The sequence below is a fragment of the Grammomys surdaster genome, unplaced genomic scaffold, assembly GCF_004785775.1.
Source record: "Grammomys surdaster isolate TR1022 unplaced genomic scaffold, NIH_TR_1.0 64, whole genome shotgun sequence".
Taxonomy (NCBI): domain Eukaryota; kingdom Metazoa; phylum Chordata; class Mammalia; order Rodentia; family Muridae; genus Grammomys; species Grammomys surdaster.
Window position 1 is genome coordinate 14560954 of NW_021604566.1, and position 15789 is coordinate 14576742.

Consider the following 15789-nt stretch of genomic DNA (forward strand, 5'->3'; position numbering starts at 1 on the left):
GGAGAGGGAGAGGGAGAGGGAGAGGGAGAGGGAGAGGGAGAGAGTCCTGATTATCTTTGAATTGGCAAGATACTTTTAGATAGCATACTAAAAGCACAAGCAAAAACCTCACATAAATTGAATATAAAAATTAGAAGTTTTGACCACTGGAGAACACTATCAAAGAAGAAAAAAGACAGCAGCCAATATAGGGGAAATACCCATAGATCATTTATTTTGTAAGAGTTTTTTCTAAATTATAAAATGATTATTCAACTCAAGAATAAGAGAAGTAACAAAACATCTAGCAAAAATACAAATAATCATCTCTAGGAAGACACCTGAATAGTTGAGCAGTCACTGAGACAATACCTAGCATCACTGACTCTCAGGAAAATTCAAATGACATGAATGAAGTGCCATTTCACATCCACTTGAGGAGCTTTGTTTTCAGTGAAAATATCAAGCACTGATAGTTACAGCATTTACACATCACTGGCGGTAATGTAATGGAAGTTTCCATGGAAAGAGTGGGTGCTCCAAAAGGGCTATACACAGAATTACATGTGGTTTTACAATTCCATGACAAAGTATTTACACATATATCAGAGAACACTATTACCATAGAAGTTGCATATGAGTGCTCATAGCAGTATATCCACAACAGTCAAATGGTATAAACATTCAGAATACCCATGAAGGAATGAATGGGTAAGAAACTGGGGTATTTCTTCATAAGGGAATGCTGTTAGAATAAAATCATGCATATGCTGAAATGTGAATGAGAAACAAGAGCTTGCTAAATGAAATAAGCCCCACTCAAAACATCACACTTGTAATTCTACTTGTTTTATTCCAACAGGTAAATCAACAGAGATAGGAAGCAGGTAGGCAGGTACTAGTGGGAGCCAGGAATGTTGACTGACTACTTAATGGGTACAGGTAAAGTATTAACTTTGGGATTGGTGAAAACAGTTCAACTAGAGATATGAGGCAGCGTACATGTATGCATTTATGTAGTGTATATGGGTATATGTGTACATACATATTTATACTTTTATAAATGTATTATATGTACACACATACGTACGCACACACGTATATACATGTACACACATATGCACACATATTTACATATGTACATATAAGGATGCATATATATCTGTATATATATATACATACACACATTCACATGTGTGTATGTACACTACAATTGTCCTAAATGCCATTGAACTGTCTGTTCTAACCGGTTATATTTTCATTAAATCTTCACATGCAAGTAAAAGTCACTTAGAATGGTTTGGTGCTCAGTAGCCACAGAAACCTGAACCTCTGAAAATGCTTTTCTTCTCTTTGGAGATGATTCAGGGAAGGTTCATTTGTCTTTCCTTTGGTTTTCTCAGAGAGTTCTGATGTTGAAGAACTGTTTCCTCTTTTATTCTTTAACTGTGCGAAAGTCCATTCTGACACTCTTTTTGGTGTTCAATTGACTTATTTGTCTGTCCCTTTTACCAATATCAAATTATCTTGAGGCTCACACCAGTTAAAAATAATTATTGCAATTTCTAGAGTGATGCTTATTGGAGATTTGGGTAGAAATTGTGTTTAAAGGCTAACATAAATTAGCAGGTTGACATTTTAACAATATACAACATGGACAGGCCATATTTACCGAAATGATTTACCTTTTTCCCCTCCAAAATATATGATAATTTTCTGAATAAACACTGTGCTCATTTCTCATCAAATTTATTCCTAAATATTTAATGTTCTTTGACCCTATTAGAAATGCTATTTTAAGACATTATCTAGTTTACACTATTGTTATATAAATACAATTGGTGTTTGTCGGTTAACTTTTCATCTAGTAGCTTCACTAATTTTTCAAATTAATCTGTTTATATTTTTAATTAATATATATAATTCAATTTTACAACGGTGAACCATATGAATAGATTGGTTTTACAAGCTCATGCCTGATTTCATTGGCTGAGACTTACTCTATAATGAATGTTATAAGCATTTATTGAACAGAAATTTCAAACGCTTGTCCTCAGTTACAAAGGAAAGACATTCACTACTTTGATGAACAACATGATATTGGAGGAGAGATTTTCAAGTTTCCCCATCTTACATCAAGGCCATGTTTCTTTAATACTATTTCTTTTATTTCTTTTCTTTTTTTATTAGATATTTTATTTACATTTCAGATGTTATCCCCTTACCCCATTCCCCCCACCTAGGAACCCTCTATACTATCCCCCTCCTCCTGCATTCTATGTGGATGTACCCCCATCTACTCGACACTCCTACCTCCCCACCCTCCAATGCCCCCCCCACTGGGCGTCCAGCCTTCATGGGACCAAGGATCTCCTTTCCCACCTATGCCCGACAAGGCCATCCTCCCCTACATATACAGCTGGAGTCATGAGTCCCTCCCTATGTGCTCCCAGGCTGGTGGTTTAGACCCTGGGTGCTCTGGTTGGTTGGTATTGTTGGTCTCCTCATGGGACCGCAAACACTGCACTCAGAGCAGCAGGATTTCAGGATCCCAGAGGCAGCCTGTGTCCCAGGAGTTCTTCCACCCAGGATCTCAGGATCACAGAGACATCTGGACTCTTAGGAGTTCTGACACAAGCAAGATCATTGGAAAGACAGGCTCCAGTCAGAGATAGTGAGTGCAGGTAGCACTAGAGTCAATCAGATGGTTAAAGGCAAGCGCAAGAATATAAGCAACAGAAACCAAAGCTACCTGGCATCATCAGAACCCAGTTCTCCTATCATTAGCAAGTCTTGAACACCCCATCACATCGGAAAAGCAGGATTCAGATTTAAAATCACTTCTCGTGATGATGATAGAGGACTTTATTACTATTTCAATGGGAGTTTTGATCATAATGGTTATATTTTGTCAAATGCTCCCTCTATTGAAAAGGGTGTGTAATTATTTTTCTTAATCTGCTCATTTTTAGTTTAAAATAAATGACACAGATTAATTTTGGCATATTACACAAACCTTTCATTTCTTGAATGAAACAAATATGACAACTTATTACTCTTTTGCTGCAATATTTGATAAAAATCTTTATGCCTGCAATGGTTAATTTTGTCAATTTGTATTGATAAACGCCTAGGAGATTATAAAACATGCCCTGGTGTGTGAATGACAGAATGTATTTACAGAGCTTGAATAGTTTAATTCCTTAAAGGTACAAAATCCTGGCCGCATTGTTGGGAGGTGAAAGCATGACATTAGACTTGTCACAAGGAATAGGAGGATCACTTGGAGATGGCATCTTGCTCAGTTTCTTTTCTGTATTGCTTTGTGTCTGCTTCTTCTTTCATTTTTTTTTGTTTGTTTGTTTTTTGGTTTTTTTTTTTTTTTGAGACAGGGTTTCTCTGTGTACCCCGGGCTGTCCTGGAACTCACTCTGTAGACCAGGCTGGCCTCGAACTCAGAAATCCACCTGTCTCTGCCTCCCAAGTGCTGGGATTACAGGAGTACGCCACCACCGCCAGGCTTGTGTCTGCTTCTTATCTGAAATGATTTAAATATCCTGCTTCTGGCTCAGTGGTTAAGAGCACTGACTGCACTTCCAGGGGTCCTGAGTTCAAATCCCAGCAACCACATGGTGGCTCACAACCATCTGTAATGAAATCTGATGCCCTCTTCTGTTGTGTCTGAAGACAGCTACAGTGTATTCATATATAATAAATAAATAAATCTTTAAAAAAAATAAATATCCTGCTTCACCATGGTCCCCACCCCCACAGTTCTACTCCTCCATGCTCCCCAACCACCCATAGTCCTGCTCTATCATGCCCCCTACCCCACGAATGGAGTAGCACCCTTGAATTCAGGAGTCACAATAAACCCTTCTCTTTTAGGTCATTATATTGGGTCTTTTGAAACAACAATGAGAAAAATAGACAATATTGTGTTTGTGGTCATGAGAGATATTCTAGTGTTCTATGTGAAGTGCTGGGTAAATGATATTGCTTGTCAACTCGGTGGGACCACTGAAAGACAGGGCTGTAGGGATGTCTGCAGGGTATTTAGATTAGGATAATTAAGGTAGAAACCCCCAATAGATGTGAGCATTACACCTATTAGATTCGAGTTATTGAATTTAAAAGAAGAGAAAGCTAGTGGAGTAAAAGTATCCATCCTTCCCTGCACCCTTTTCAGGAAGCCTTATGACCAGCTGCTACCTCATGTCCAGCTGCCATTACTTCCATGACATGATAAACTGTGAGCCTAAATGAAAGTTTTCTGCTTTAAGTTGCTTTTAACAGGTATTTAGTCATGCCACAAGACAAGGAACTAATACAGTCATCCTGACCCTGTTTTAGCAATGGTGTCAAGTAGTCTCCTAAAACGAGCTGAAATATGAATCATCATGTTTCTTTATTTTTTCATAACAAGTTCCATGGGATAGTTTCCTTTCCCCCTTCAAATGTTTTGTTCTCAGTGAAGACATTTTGGTTGTAGGTATTTTGTGACAAATTATTAGATGAATTTAGTTTCCTTCTTTGATAGAAGAAATTTAAACATTTCTATTTTACTTCAATCAATTTTAGAGGATGTCTTTCTAGGAATTTCTATCTTTTATTTCTGCTGTCATTTCCATTGACATAGGTCATACGAATTATTTTCTAAATAGTCTTTTAATATGTTTACCATATGTGATAAAAATTCTAAATCTTTCAATAGTTGTGGTTTATATTTTATATATCTTACTAGATCTATATTTACAAATAATCAACTGTTAGATCTATTTTTCTTGTTTTTCCCTTCAATTTAATTTCTTTTAATAATTTTCTTTCAACATATTCTTTTTTTAATCATAATTTGCTTATATGAACTCTGATATCACCAGTTTTTTGCTACTTTTATTAAAATGTCTTCCTAAGTGTTTCTACTTTAGTTTTCACCCATAAATGTATGTATTTATAGATCAAAATGTTGTCTGATTTCTTTTAATTTCCATCCCTATTTCATGAGTTTTTTAAACTTGTGTAATTTACTTTTTAAATTTTAATACAGCATGTCACATTGTTTATCTTTCTGAACATATTCAATTAACTCAAAGTAGTTGGTTGTGTTGTTGAAATTTCCTGTATCTAACTTAGGTTTCAGTTCTATGTACTCAGCCTACCTTTAGTTATGAGATTTTCCATCACACTCTTGAGAGCTTTGCTCCTGATGATATATAGTGCTTCCAGGAGAAAAAATATATATATGTGTGTGTATGTGTGTGTGTGTGTGTGTCTCACAAATTTTCTCTCTCTCTCCCTCTCCCTCTCCCTCTCCCTCTCCCTCTCTCTCTCTCTCCCTCTCTCTCTCTCTCTCTCTCTCTCTCTCTCTCTCTCCATCTCTCCTTCCCTCCCCTCTCTCTCTTTGCAACTGGGGATTCAAGCCATGGTCTTGCGTGCATTCCAAGCAAGAACAGTAACAATGAGTTTTATTTATTTATATATATATATACCAGTGAATTATGTTGTCTTGGTTCAATAACATTTTTATGAGATATTATTATTAGATAATTTCCTATTTTTTGGTACTCATCTTGATTCCAAATTTATTTTACTTTGTTATTGCTTCAGCCATGGATCCTCCTTTATGTTTTGTATTTAAACCTTTTTCTGTCAGTTTCTTTTGATTTGTTTGCTTCTAATCTATGCTCTTTTTATCTAGCCTGATCGTATTTGTTTTTTTAAAAAATTATATTTCAAATGTTGTCTCCCTTCCTGTCCTCCCTCCATGAGCTCCCACTCTCTACCCCCTCCCCTTTGCCTGTAAGAGAGTGTTCTTCTACCCACCCACTCCCACTTCACTCCTCTGGCATCCTCCTTCTCTAGGGCATCAAGTCTCTACAGGACCAAGCACATCTCTTTCCACTAAGGTCAGACAAGGCATTCCTCTGCTAACGTATGGAGTGGGGGTCACTGACCAGCTTATGTATACTCTCTGGTTGGCAGCTTAGAACCTGGGACCTCTGAGGGGTCTGGTTTGTTGATTCTGTTGTTCTTCCTATGGGGTTGTAATCTCCTTAAGCTCCTTCAGTCCTTCCTCTAACTCTTCCATAGCGGTTCATGGGCTCAGTCCAATGGTTGACTGTGAGTATTTGCATGTCTCAGTCAGGTGCTGGCAGAGCCTTTCAGAGGACAGCCATACCAGGCTCCTGTCTGCAAGTACATTGGCATCAGCAATAGTGTGGAGGTTTGGAGTCTGAACCTGAAATGGATCCCAAGTTGGGGCAGAGGGGAAAGAGGGATGTGAGAAGCTTCCAGGACCCAATAGGGATGACATTAGACAAAAAGCCCAACAGTCAGGAGATGGAACCTGAAAAGAATACCTCCAGTAGATAGACATGGCCCCAAGTTGAGGAATGGGGTCACCCATCCATCTCAAAACTCTTGACCTAGAATAGTTCCTGCCTAAAGAAAATGCAGGGACAAAAAAATAGAGTAATATTTGCTTTTTTAGTGGGAAGGCTCAATCGGCTTATTTAGTGTGATTATTGACATTTGGACATGAGCCCCTATCTTCATGTTGTGTTTTTCTCTTTTTATAATCTATTATTTGACTTTTATATTCATTTATTTATTGTATAAATGTGAGCATTCATGTCATGGCATCAGTATAGAGAATGGAGGACACCTTGTAGGAAATGGTTCTCCATTTGCAATATGTGGCTTCTGGAGTTTAAACTCAGGCTACCAGGCTCTTGTAAATATGCTTATCCACTTACTTACCTCATTGGCCACTTATTCTTTACTTTTATTTGTTGTAACTATCATCTTTCTTCATCAGTTAGGGGAAAATAAATAATTTTATTTCTCATTTTGATAAACTTACTTTTTTTCCTGATCATTCTCAATTTTATTCAAATTCTACAAAACTTATATCAAACATACTACTTCTAAAAAAATGTATGGCACCCTTTATGTAATGACTATTGTCTATTTCTTTTTTTTAAAGAGTTTTCATTTTTGTATTGGATATTTTATTTACATTTCAGATGTTATCCCCTTACCCCATCCCTCCTCCCCTTCCCCGACCCAGGAACTCCCTATTCAATCCCACCTCCTCCTGCTTCTATGAGGATGTGGCCCCACCTATCCATCTACTACCACCTCCCCACCCTCCAATTCCCCCCCCCCCACTGGGTGTCTAGCCTTCATGGGACCAAGGATCTCCTTTCCCACCTATGCCCGACAAGGCCATCCTCCCCTACATATACAGCTGGAGTCATGAGTCCCTCCCTAAGTGTTCCCAGGCTGGTGGTTTAGACCCTGGGAATTGTGGTTGGTTTGTATTGTTGCTCTCCTCATGGGACCACAAACCCTCTCAGCTCCTTCAGTCTTTTCTCTAACTCCTCCATTGGAAACCCTTTGATCAGTTGAATGGTTAGCTGTGAGCATCTGCCTCTGAATATGTGAGACTCTGGCAGACCTCTAAGGATACAGCTATATCAGGCTCCTGTCAGCATGTACTTCCTGACATCCACATCAGCATCTACCTTTGGTGACTGCACATGGGATGGATACCCAGGTGGAACAGTCTCTGGATGACCCCTCCTTCAGTTTCTGTCCCACACTTTGTTTCCATATTTGCTCCCTTGAGTATTTTGTTACTCCTTCTAAGAAGGACCGAAGCACCCACACTTTGGTCTTCCTTCTTCATGAGCTTCATGTGGTCTGTGAGTTGAATCTTGGGTATTTCAAGCTTCTGGGCTAATATCCAATTATCAGTGAGTGCATACCATGTGTGTTCTTTTGTGATTGGGTTACCTCACTCGGTATGATATTTTCTAGTTCCATCCATTTACCTAAGAATTTCTCAAATTCATTGTTTTTAATAGCTAAGTTGTGTAGATATCTCCATTGTGTAGATATACCACATTTTTTTGTATCCATTCCTCTGTTGAAGGACATCTGGGTTGTTTCTAGCTTCTGGCTATTATAATAAGGCTGCTATGAACATAGTGGAGCAAGTGTCCTTGTTTTATGTTGGAGTAGCTTTTGGGTATATGCCCAGGAGTGTTATAGCTGGGTCCTCAGGTAATGATATGTCCAATTTTCTGAGGAACCCCTAGACTTATTTCCAGAGTTATTGCACCATCTTGCAATCCCACCAACAATGGAGGAGTGTTCCTCTTTCTCCACATACATGCCAGCATCTATTATCACCTAAGTTTTTTATCTTTTCTGGTGTGATGGGATGTACAGGGCTTGCTATGGTGGGAGAATTGGGTTCTGATGATGCCAAGTAACTTTGGATTCTGTTGCTTATGTTCTTGACCTTGCCTTCTGCCATCTGGTTAACTCTAGTACTACCTGCACTAACTGTCTCTGACTGGAGCCTGTCTCTCCTGTTACCTTGCTTGTGTCAGAACTCCTCAGAGTCCAGATGTCTCTGTGATCCTGTGATTCCAAGATCCTGAGTGGAAGAACTCCTTGGACTCAGGCTGCCTTTAGGATCCTTACTTTTTGTGTATCTATTTTGTATTATTGCTAATGGTGCTTCAGAGATGGCATCTTTAACAACTGCTTCAAAAACATTTAGCAATTGTGTATCCATGAATGACTTAAATTCACTGGTTTTTGTTATCACACACAGTATCTTTATATATTCCAGGGAAGATGGTTTGTTATTTCATCATCATCATTAAAAGCCTCTTGATAACATTTTGCTATAACTAGACATTGTAAATAAATTAACAAGACAGAAAAACACCTAATGAGCTTGCTACATGGCTGCCAGGCAGCCATGCTGTGCCTGGGAAGTGTCCTGTTTAGAGCACAGAGTCTGCATACGCATGGTGTCAGGCATGTCCCTTCAGAGAAAAGGGACTCTGTAGGTTTTTAGACTTAACGAGATAACAGACAAAGACAGAGACAGCTTATTCACTATGGAAAGGGAAGACTGACACAATTCATTTCATTCTAAATTTTTTTCTTTAATCACATTTTTCTACTTTGTACTTCATGACTGTCTCAGTCTTAGTATTACTTGCCATAATATAAGTAGTGTAAATATTAAATTTGCATATTAAGAATCGTTAGGATTTAATTTTATATACAAAACTATTGCTGGGTAGTGGTGATGCATGCCTTTAATCCCAGCACTTGAGAGGCAGAGGCAGGCGGATTTCTAAGTTCGAGGCCAGCCTGGTCTACAGAGTGAGTTACAGGATATCCAGGGCTACACAGAGAAACCCTGTCTCAAAAAAAAAAAAAAACAAGCAAAACAAAAACAACAACAAAAAAACCTATTGAAGCTGGATACCACTTTGGAAATCAATTTGGCATTTTCTCAGAAAGTTTGGAATAGTTCTACCTCAAAACCAAGCTATACCACTCCTAGGCATATGCTCCAAAGATGCTCCAACATCTCACAAAGACACTTGTTCAACTATGTTCATAGCAGCTTTATTCTTAATAGCCAGAAACTGAAAATAATCTAGATATCCCTCAATTGAAGAATGGATAAAAGAAAAAGTGATACATGAACACCATGGAATACTGTTCAGGTACTAAAAACCAAAACATCATGAATTTTGCAGACAAATGGGTAGAACTTGAGAATCCTCATTCTGAATGAAGTAACCCAGACCTACAATGACATGTATGGTATGTACTTACTTAGGAGTGGATATTAGCCTAAAATACAGGTACCATGTTACACTTCACAGATCCAAAGAAGCAAAACAAGAAGGAAGGCCCAATTGAAGAAGCTTGAATCCAACTTAGAAGGAAGAATAAAATAGCCATAATAGGCAGATAGTAGGAGGGAACTGGGATGGAGGAGGATAGGGAAGGGAATGTGGGTTTTGGGATCAGATATGGGGAAGGACAGTAGAGATGACTAGATGGCCAGGAAAATGAATGGAAATCTGAAACTGATGGGTGTGAGGTTGTGGGGGCATCTGCAGGATGAGACCGAGACCTGGGATAATGGAGATGCCCAAGAATCAATGGAGGTGAACTTAGCTGTAACTCACTACATTGGGGATATGGAACCTGAAAAGGCCACCTCCTGTCAGACAGGGAGCCCAGTGGAGCAATAAAGACACTAACTTACCCACAAAACTTTCAACCCAAAGTTTATCCTGTCTACAAGTAATGCAGGCACAAGGGATGGAGCAGAGACTAAGGAAGGGTATGACCAACCAATAACCAGCCCAAATTGAGATTCATCCTATGGGCAAGCACCAATCCCAAACACTATTAATGACGCTCTGTTGTGCTTGCAGAAAGGAGCAGGTTGTCCCTTGAGAGGCTCCACCCAGCAGCTGATACAAACAGATTAAGACACCCACAGCCAAACAGTGGATGGAGCTTGGGAACTCTTATGGAAGAATAGGAGAAAAGATTGTGGGCCCCAAAAGGGATAGAAACTGCACAGGAAAACCAGCAGAGTCAACTAACCTGGCTTTCATATGGATCTTGAACAAATGGAAAGGGCCTATTCGAAAGCCTATTGCCTGTACATGGGATATGTTATATTAGCTAGGCTGCCTTGCCTAGCTTCAGTGGAAAAGGAAGCGCCTAGACTCGGAGAGGTTTAAATTGCCAGGGTAGGGGGATACCAAGGAGTGCTCCCACCCACTCAGAAGAGAAGAAAAGGTGGGAGGGGCAACGAATTGTGGGTGAGGTGACCAGGAGGGGGGTTAGTGAATGGGCTGTAAAGTGAATAAGTAAAAACAAATTAAATTAAATTTAAAAATCAAAGTGTTGATAAAGATAGAGACCTTCCAGTGTGTGTCGGGTGCCCTGAACAGACCTTGAGTGTCAGCTCTGCTTCCAATCCCCCCAAACCCAGGGGAGGCTGGACTCCCAGGAGCTCTAACAAACCCAGGATCATAGGAACTTTCTTCTCAGTGTCTATGGCACCCTACAACTAAGTATACTTATGCCTAGGTGGCATATGGCATGATCTCGATCAGTTATCTAATATGGGGAATAGGACATGTCTGTGTTTTTTCTGCATGCTGAAGGAGCATAGTGGCTACCAAAGTGATTGGTGAGACATGCTGATGTTGAGACAAAGAATGATGCTGACCTGTGAGCTTGCTGAGTGCCCTGACAATAGTGACTAAGAAGCTGTATTGGACATACAGCCTTACTTGACCCACCTTTGCTTTCCTACGTCCCAGATGGGATAAGCTGCCTAACCTCAAGTTTTGAGACTTTGTGGGACAGAGAATCAAAAAGTTATAATGACACTTGAGTTTTTCTTAAATGTGACCAGTTATTCAGACTCAATCATGGACTGGTCTAGAAATCAATCCAATATTGGAAATAATAGTCTTCATTTGGAAGGCTGGATCTGGACATTTTAAGAGACATATTTGGAAGTTAACTGCAGTTCTCTGTGATGTTATGTTAGCAAGAGATAAAGCTGGGACAGGACCTGGATTTCAAACAAATGTTAATGCATATGTTAAGGCTCTTTTAACTGTTAAGGTAAAATTACTTTAGTTTCTTCTAAAGTATTTATTGTAAGTTGCATTGATGGTACACATTCTCTTTGTGTTAGTGTGTTGAAACCCAGCATGTCTGTTACGGTAGTCTATCAATCAGCTTTTGACTTGAGTATAACAGAACCCTGATTTTCTGAAAGAAGCCTTCAAGTACTGGAAGAAGTGAGTTAGGCTTTAAGCAGAAGCAAGAGTGTAGTGGGCTTGATTATTGCTGGTATAACAGCTTTAATTACATTAATTGCTAGCACCACTGCTTCTGCAATTGCATTAACACAAGAAGTTAAGACAGCTACTTTTGTTAATCATTTAGCAAAAAATGTTACTAATGTGTTGAATATACAAGAGGATTTAGCTAGGCAATTGGAACACCCGATTGATTCTCTTTATCCTATTCAAATTATTGAAAGGAGGTTCAGAGTTTAAGAGTAAGGAGCTATCTCGAGTGTCATGCCAAATACCAATGGAGTTGTGTTACTTCTAAAATTTACAATGATAGTCATTATAATTAGGAAAATGTTTAAAGACACTTGCAGGGTATTTGGCATAATTCTAACACCTAACTTTGCATAGTGAGATTATGAATATAAAGAATGCTGCTCTGCTGAGCTTTGATGCTGCAGATAATGCTGATAAAATTATCCATGGCATGAGGTCAGATTTTCCATTTCGGTCAAGTGTTAAGAATGGCACATATAGCTTGATCATGCCATACCTTGTTGTCCTGGGAATACTTTCATTCCTGCCTATTGTGTTACAGCTTGTCTTTAACAATATCAACATGTTGGCAGCCAAAGTACATGGTTTAAAACTGAAAATGGACTCCCAGACAGAGTTATTAATTTAACAGGCTGGAAAGCCAAGGACAGGTAAGATTCTGCAAAAAGCCTTACCAACCAAAGACAAAAGTGCATTGCTTTTGATAATGCATATTCCACGGTGGGTAAGGAAGGCATTCTTGTCAGAATGACCTAAGACAGGCTCAGTGTTGTTTATGAAATAAAAAAGGGGGAGATGTGAAGAGCTTTAGGGGCTGCTTGTCAGGAGTCTTGGTCAAGGACAAGGAAATGAGCTTCAGGCAGGAATCTGACATTAGGCTAGAACAAGAAAGTAATTTCAGGAAGGAATATAAATCTTAGGCTAGAACAAAGAAGGAATTTCAGGCAGGAATATAAATCTTAGGCTAGAAAAAAGAAGTAGGCTTCAGGCATGAAAATGACTTTGGGGTAGGACAGGCAAGTAGGCTCTTATATTTTGGTCTTCCTGATAAGCCCTTAGAAATAGTGATCACAGGAGTAATCATGGGACTTTGTTTATTGCCTTGCTTGTTCATTGAGTATTTGTGTTTATTGCCTTGTTTGTTCTTTGAATATTTACATCTATTGTATTGCTAGTTCCTCAACCTAGAACTGACCTTAATACTTGGGTGTAATTAAAACAGTATAAAAGCAAAAAGGAGGAGGGGTGATGGGATAGGGGGTTTATGGAACAGGGTTGGTAAAAGAGGATAATATCCAAAACGTAAATAAATAAAATATCCAATAAAGGAGAGAGAGAGAGAGAGAGAGAGAGAGAGAGAGAGAGAGAGAGAGAGAGAGAAAGGTCTGAAGGATGTTTCATGCAAGTACAGGAGGCAATTTCTGTAATAAGGTATATGCTATCATGATTGTGATATTGACTGGTGTTTAATATGTATGGTTTTTCATATCAAATATGTGACAATGACTCATAATAGAATTCAGTTTGAAATTTCAATAAATTACCTGTAACAGAAAATTTACAATCTGCTATGGAAAATTAAAGTTAGTATTCCACATACTCTTCACTACAGCTCTGTGCAGGTTTAATGAGCATTGTTATGTAGGTGAAATATAGAGTTAATTTTCATCACCCACATTCAATTTCCAGTTACACATAGTGATTTTAAAAACACATTTTAAACATATCTGAAACTTCCTTTCTCTTGTAATAAAAACCAATCATTCATTTTTTGATAAGTATGGGGAGCTGGTGTACAAGAGCAAATTCAAGCTCTTTGTCTTCCAAGGTTACCCAGGGATTGGTACAAGCCTGCACACTTAGCAAGCTCCCATACAGGTCATCATGATAGAGCATTGGAAAAACTTAATGGTGACTAAGGTAGTGGAGAATGGACATAGAAACTAGCCATGAATAACAAGGAGAGGTCAAGAGAAGTCAGATGAATGGTTTTTCTGTTTGTTTGTGTTTTTTGTTGTTATTGTTGTTGTCGTTGGTTTGTTTGTTTTTAAATTTGGGTTCGAATATTGAGAATACAAATATTTTCCCTTCTCTAAAACTTTGTTTTGCTCTTTTGTAAACTTGACCTGCTTCAAAGGAGGTCTATTGCTGCAAAGGGCAGGAAGATGTAAGAGACATGTTCCATGTAGCTCACATTCTTCAAATAACAGAATATCAGCAAAGATCTCAGCCAATTACATACTTGAGAGGGTCAAAAGTAGCAGAGAGAGTTGTGTGCATCAGATTCAATGCAGATTCTGGGACCGATGTAGATTCACTAGGATTAGCAAATAACCAAAAACAAAGGTAAACTGTGAATTCAGTTGATAAGTTTTCTTTACTTCCAAGACTGCAAAGACTTGCCAATTCAATAACATTTAAGTAACAACTTACATGACTTGGAGTCTGGTGATGGAGGAGAAATATTAGATACAGCCAGGTCACTTTTTGATTTTTTAGGCTTCTTTGCATTCATCTGCCAAGGTTTATCATAACTTCTAAAATCCCTTCTTGTTCCTTTGGGTTCTGTTGAGACCAAATATAAACAAATCATAATAATAAAGATGAAAAATTCTGATTATGAAATAGAGCATCTTATTTTTGTTAGTGGTACTGAGAGAAGCTATGTTTCATAAAACATTGAATTTTGTTCTTTATTTTATACTTTTTTCTATAAATCATAATAGCGAAATAGCTTAGCCAGGACATCTTTCTTACCTAGTTGCTTGAATAAAAGTGAGAGAAAGAAATTCACCAATCAGTATAGCAGGCACTCACAAGATTTGACTGATACTAGAAATTTCAGTATCAGTCATCATTATAATATAATAATAATCATATTCATGATATAACTATGTCATATTATGAATTCATATATACATTTTATATTTCAGGTTTTATGGTGAAACAGCAAGAGAAACTCTCCCTACATTATCTACTGACATACTTAGAACTAGATAAAACACTCCACATTTAAGTTTGGATCAATAGAAAACTATCATTCTAGAAAGAATTGATGAAATATATTAAATGAAAAATAAGATTTAAGACACAAAGGAAAATGAAAATCTTACAACTATTAAATGTCAGGACCTGACTTTTTTGACTTCCCAATATAAGTAAAATAAGCTATGAAACAAAACAACATCAAAGAGGAGGTTCTCAGAAAGCTGGATTAAAGCATAAATGCACATAGTATTTTAAAGGGAGTATTTTATGCTTTTTTTTATAAGTACTGACAGAAAACTAAAATGGAATACCACATTAAATTTGTACCCAATGCTGGAAAAGGAATTCTGATAGTGTTGAAAATTGAATCAGGAACACAGAGAACATACTTCACTTAATATAGCGCCAGAGCAGAAAGTCCACAAAATGAGACAGGCAATGTTGAATGAAGGGGGTTAGTGATGTTCACTTGAGGAGAATCAATTTCCACAAAAATGATTTTCCTAAAGAACTGTAGAAAATATCTCAGCTACAGTTTGGAATATCAAAAGTGTGTGTTGGGGGGAGGGGTATAAGTGAGTATCAGTGTAGTATATGCTCGTATGTTCATGTTCGTGGAGGTATTCCACCAAGGGAATTGCTTATTGTTGAAAAAAATGAAACAAATAGAAGGGTTTCTCCTCCACACCACAAAGTGCTGAACATATAAGGACTTGCTACACTCTGAGTTGCTAGATGTATTTAAATGCAACAATAGGGCAACTTAGAATATTTTGGAAAAGTATTTTTTCTTTATCCCTAAACTGTTGAGACATTTGCAACAGATTAGAAGATGAACCAAAATAATGCAAATCATGGCCATGGCTTAAAAACGAATCATTAACCACCATACAAATAATCATTCATTGTTTCTACTAACATCAAAGAACTGATTGTTTTCTTTCTCCTTCCATATCTTCCTTCTGAATTATTTCCTCTTCTTCTGTGGCCCTTATGTTCCACATAAATAAGCACTCTACAATTTTCAAATCTCCACTTTATATCTTAACATGTACCTCACTTTTTTCAATTTCCTTCTTTGAGGTTCCCTGGATAAGAATGTTTCACCCTCATCC

The 15789-nt window shown here is 38.0% G+C and overlaps 1 protein-coding gene across 4 annotated transcripts in view; it reads right to left on the bottom strand.

Annotated features, from left to right (window-relative positions):
- Positions 1-15789, bottom strand: part of CUNH8orf34 (chromosome unknown C8orf34 homolog) — a 394342-nt gene that overhangs the window by 291157 nt on the left and 87396 nt on the right. For all 4 annotated transcript variants that reach the window (XM_028770071.1, XM_028770080.1, XM_028770076.1 and 1 more), the window contains exon 3: positions 14120-14251. In XM_028770071.1, the coding sequence (XP_028625904.1) occupies positions 14120-14251 (132 nt within the window). The remainder of the gene's footprint in view (positions 1-14119; positions 14252-15789) is intronic.